Source organism: Denticeps clupeoides, unplaced genomic scaffold (genome assembly GCF_900700375.1).
Source record: "Denticeps clupeoides unplaced genomic scaffold, fDenClu1.1, whole genome shotgun sequence".
In the NCBI taxonomy this organism is placed as follows: Eukaryota; Metazoa; Chordata; class Actinopteri; order Clupeiformes; family Denticipitidae; genus Denticeps; species Denticeps clupeoides.
In genome coordinates, this window is record NW_021629915.1 from 21,932 (window position 1) to 27,507 (window position 5,576).

The 5,576-nt window shown below is 39.5% G+C and overlaps 1 protein-coding gene across 1 annotated transcript; it reads left to right on the forward strand.

The window, feature by feature from the left end:
• Positions 1 to 306: 306 nt before the first annotated feature.
• Positions 307 to 1,694, forward strand: LOC114777218 (epidermal differentiation-specific protein-like). Its single transcript, XM_028966945.1, has one exon. The coding sequence runs from the start codon at positions 335 to 337 to the stop codon at positions 1,352 to 1,354; it is 1,020 nt and encodes a 339-aa protein (XP_028822778.1). The 5' UTR covers positions 307 to 334; the 3' UTR covers positions 1,355 to 1,694.
• Positions 1,695 to 5,576: the final 3,882 nt, after the last annotated feature.

A 5,576-nucleotide genomic window follows, 5' to 3' on the forward strand; every position in this document is an offset into this window, starting at 1 on the left:
ATCCCTTGTATGAATGACAGAAAATTACAGCTATTAAAACAGAAAAGACCTGATGTTAAATAGCCCACCTCAGGTGGACCCACCAAACTCGAGATATGAAATAAAAAAGATATTAATAGTAATAAACAAATATCTTTTGAATTTTATGAGCAGCTAAGGCATCAGCTTTGATCAGGAAATGTGCAGAAAAAAATGCACACCTGGTAGACCCTCCTAAACAAGATGATTGGCTCTGTGCAGTTCAGCCCACTCTAAGATCACTACAAATACAGCAGGAATTCTTCACACACACACTTTTGCTCTCACCTCTTGCACAACCTTCAGGAGTACGGGAATGGCTTCAAATCCTGTAAACAAGATTTTTGTGTACGAGCATCCTGACTTTCAAGGAGTGAGCCGGGAGTTCACTGAGTATTGTCCAGACCTTCGGGATGTTAGTTTTAATGACTGTATCTCCTCTGTGAAGGTCATAGGGCAGCCATGGGTGTTATACGAACACCCCCACTGTCAGGGTGCCATGTTCTACTTTGAGGAGGGTGAATGTCGATCAGTGGTGTGGCATGATGCAATTTCTTCACTGGAACAGGTGAAAGAAGATCTGACAAATCCTCAGATCACACTGTATGAGAATCAAAACTATGGGGGTAGGAGCATTACCCTCAACTGTGAGACCAACTTATGTTTTGGCAGTTTCAATGATATGATTTCTTCCTGCCGAGTGGACAGAGGAGCATGGGTCCTCTATGAGCATCCAAACAGAGGTGGTCGTTCAATTCTGGTCAGAGCTGGAAGAAAATTTCCAAGCATAGGCTGGATTGACAACCAAGTGTCTTGGGTTCGTCCTCTTAAACCTGGGAGACCCAAGATAACAGCAGAGCTCATCTGGGACAAGAAAGAAGAAAACACCAAATCAGTCGTCATTGACTCCATATGTGGTGTGAATCGTGGAAAACATGAGCAGACCTTCTCCTCTGAGCTCAGTCGGGAGTATGAAGGTTCTGTCACCGAGAGCTTCAACTTCAGCAATGCTACACAGATAACTGTGGGGATGTCATTTGGGTTTGATATTGGTATAGTGAAATCAGAGGTCAATGTGTCTGTGAGTAACACTTTCACTGTGGAGAAGGGGAGCAGCAACACCAAGACGGAAAAGAAGGGTGTGAAGATTTCCATACCAGCCACCATTCATCCACACACCAAGCTCACTGTGAATGTTGTGAGAAAAGAGGTTGATGTGAAGGTTCCAGTCAAGATAACGATCCAGTCAGGCTATAGCTCTTCGACTGAATACGGGGAATACAGGTGCCAGGCTGGAAACTCGATCTTGGCTGAATACCAAGAAGAGGACATTTAAGGCTTAAGTAAAAAAAAAAAAAAAAAAAGAATTATAACCATATCATATAGACAGCAAACTAAATACTACTTACTAATAATAAACTTAATTTTTACTTTGTAATCTTATACGCCATAACCTATAGAGCATTTCTTGATTTCATTTTTCCATAACTAAAATGCTTAAAATGTAAGTCTGTCAGTCTTTATATATTGGTGTACCTCTTGTGATTTACATAAAGCTGGTGTGATTTTTCCTATATGTTAACCTAAATTTATTAGTACAAGTGAAGTGATTGTCATTGTGGCAATTATTATTAAATGATTAGCATTATTAAACTAAGCATTTTTTCTTTGATGCATCAAATGTTAATTTCTTGTAGTTATGCATTAACTAAGGTCCAGCAAAACAATTATTTTATCCACATGCAATCACATGCCACTGGGGATGCCTGTTACTGTGCATTTGTTCATGCTGGTCCGAGGCCACGGTAAACAGGGAGGGCTGCATCAGGAGAGGCATCCAGCATAAAAAAACTCTATTCATGCAGACAACCACACAAGTTGATCAGCAGTGATCTCCCATAACAGGAGATATCAAAGGGAGACTATGAACAGACAATACACAATAATTATGTATATTCTGGATAAGCAGATTTGCAATACCTATGAGAATCATGAGATCAGAGTGATATATTATGGAATAAAATAACACATATGTATATACAGATTAAAGAAATGAAAACAAACATCTAATTTCTGGAATGTGTTCTCTTTTAGACATCAGAAGCATTATTGTCTTCACAAATTTCAGAAGAGTTCAGGTTTTTCTCAGAACTCAGTGACTAAAACAACAAAAGAAAGAAAAGCCTCGTTTTCATTTAAAATGAGTCACCAGTGGTTTAACACACCAGGGGCCTGTTTCAGAAAGGAGGTTACAAGTGAAAAATGTTAAGCCTGAAATGAGAGAAACTCTGGTTTTTTCCGTTTCAAAGTGGCAGGTTTGTCAAACTCGAGAAAGCAGGGTAAGTCAAGCCTGTTTCTGAAAGAGAGGTAACTTTTACCCAGAGTCAGTTACCGTGGTAACTTACTCTGTGAACCTAACCTGGTCAGGAACCTGTTTTATTCTCTAAACTAATGGAAGCTTACTGTAGAATATCGGGTATGCGGAGCATATTAGTAAGGCCACTGTATGCAGAGCTGTACAGAAAGTGTGCTTCGCTCTGAAACGCTGCACATTTGTGTAGTGTTTCCTGGCCACAAACCCCTGGGAGTCATCAAAGAGGAATTTTACAGAATTGCTGGTCTGTAGTGTTCAAATGTTTTTTAATATGAAAAAATATATATGTTCAGTTAATGAAATTTTGCTGTGCCCTCTGAAAGTAACCTAATATTCAAAATTACCTTCAGGATTTCCCAATGTGGTTGGATGCATTGATGGCACGCATATCTTTCCTATCTTTGCACCAAGTGAAAATGAGGCATACTATGTTAACAGAAAGTCAATCCACAGTATTAATGTGGAGGTACACTGAGTTACATGCAGTTTAGAATGGTGAAATACCATATAGCAATACTATATCTCATATCTTATTCTTTCCACTGTGAAGATCATATGTGATGCTGCACATATTATCACCAATATTGAGGCCAAGTGGATCGGCTCTGTTAATGACTCACGAATATATATTGTGAGTCTACCCTAAGCAGTGGTAAGTAAATGTATGCATTACACACTTGGGCACTTCAATGCAGCACTAAACCAATGTAAACTTTTTTTACAGCTGCTTTTAAAGCAGTTGACTGCTTTCTACTGGGGGATAGGGGCAACCCATGCCAGCCTACACTGGTAACCCCTTACCCAGAGCCTGAACAAGCACCACAGCATTGATTCAGTGTGGCACATAGTAAAACTAGAGGCAGTGCCAGTGCCTACGTCACCTCAGGGTCACCCCTGAGAGGGCCTGCGGCATCAATGTGGCATGTGTAGTTCTCCATAATATTGCCATTTTAAAGGGGAACAACAGCCTGCCCTACACATACATGACCCAGGGGAAGACCCCATCCACACTGCAGATTTCCAGGATAGAAGCGTGGTCCAAGACCGTATAAGCAACTATTCATTCTCTGATTAATTCAGCCACCACCACAAAAAAGAAAATTAAAGAAAAAATAGGTCACAACAATTTATTTGGTCTTTATTCCCTACAAATTAAAAAGCAACTGTTAAAATTCTATATTCTTTCCAAACTTTTATATAATCCACTAATCACAATACACACCTTAACTGTAGCTTGTGTTTCAGAATCTCGATTTTAGGACCTGTCGATTGTTTTTTTCTATTTGTTTAAGCAGATGCATTCTATATAACTTCTTTACTGGTAACTGAAAATACAGTAGATTAGGGTTACATTATGTTGTACATGACTTCCATTTAATTAAACTCTGGCGTTTACGGTACATCACTGAACTGTGCTCTCTGGATCAGCAGAAATGGTGTCCTCATCCCTACATCCTGAGAAGATGAGCATTTGGTTTAGCACACTTATAATATTACGTACCCAACTCAATACACCAGAAATTAGGACACTTACAACTGCCTGGGTTTCTGTTAAGACAGGAGGATCCGCAAAAGGCAGACATTGCCATCAGAATCTTTTGAGACCAATCCAAAAATGAAAGAAATAAGTACATTTTATATATGTGTGTGTGTGTGTGTGTATGGGTGTGGGTGTGTGCAGCCCTCTTACATTTGTGTCCTGGGGAGTGACTGGCTCTGATGAACACCCTACAGGAATTCCCTCAGCCACTGGCCTTCCAGAGTTCAGACTCAGGGCCATCTCCTCAGCATTTGTGAGTGGTGGTGGCGCAGGGCCTCCCCCAGTCTGGCGAGCGTCTGCCTTCTTTCTGTTGGCTGAAGAGACATCAAATGAAAAAGAGCACTGTATGAAAACGGCATTAGACATTTATTGCCATTTACATAAGTGTCATTTGTAAAATAAAAAAATACCTACATCCATGACATGCTCAAACCTTACCTGATTGAATTATGTTACAATTAGATTCAATACCATAGTTTTTCACTACTGGCTCTCAACCCCCCTCCTGCAGGAGGCTTCCCCTCCTGCTTCCCCACCTGCGGCCCCACCAGCACAAAGAAATGTCACCACAAATGTGAGTGTCGCATGTTATTGTTTTAGGGGGCCAGGACACATAGCCAGAGTCTATTATGCAGTGCTATGTGGTACAGCCAGAGGATGGCAGAAACGGACAATATATACTGTGTATATTGTGTTATTGATAAACCTCTCTTGAACAAGTGACAAATTTGCACAGTACTGTTTAAAATGAGGCGAAATATTTTGAGGAAAAAATATTAATTCATAAATTACACTTCTCTGACGTGTCAATGATTTATTAATGAATTTCATGTCATAATATTGCAGATACTTCTTGTAGGTTTTCTGTCTATATTATGAGCCATTGCTTCAAGTTGTGGGAATAGGCATAGAGACAACTTCTGGCCCACAAGGTGGCATTACAGTCTCATTTTTGTGATTAACTTCCCCACCTGTTTTCTTCTGTGTCCTGATCGACCTGCTTCACCTGCTTGCATTAATTGAATTCAGCAGACACAATACAGCAAATTACGGCAAACTGCTTCTCTTTCTCTTGTCATGCAATTTTTGAATTTTCTATGATGTTTCATATCATAAAGGTTTTTGAAAAAGCGAGAGCAATTACACATTTTCTGTGTTAATTGTGGAATTGACATTTACAGCTGCTAAAACTGAAATCAACAACCTGTCAGAATTTATTAAAAAATAAAACATTGAATGTATGCTTACATTTAACATTTTTGCATTTTATATTAGACAAATGGTTACTATTATCTCTCAAAACATCTCCGTCAAAAAATATTTTGCTGCACTATCTTTTGTGCACTGTGCCTTGGGACTAGCCTTGCTACTAGAAAAGACCTGATGTTAAATAGCCCACCTCAGGTGGACCCACCAAACTCGAGATATGAAATAAAAAAGATATTAATAGTAATAAACAAATATCTTTTGAATTTTATGAGCAGCTAAGGCATCAGCTTTGATCAGGAAATGTGGCAGAAAAAAATGCACACCTGGTAGACCCTCCTAAACAAGATGATTGGCTCTGTGCAGTTCAGCCCACTCTAAGATCACTACAAATACAGCAGGAATTCTTCACACACACACTTTTGCTCTCACCTCTTG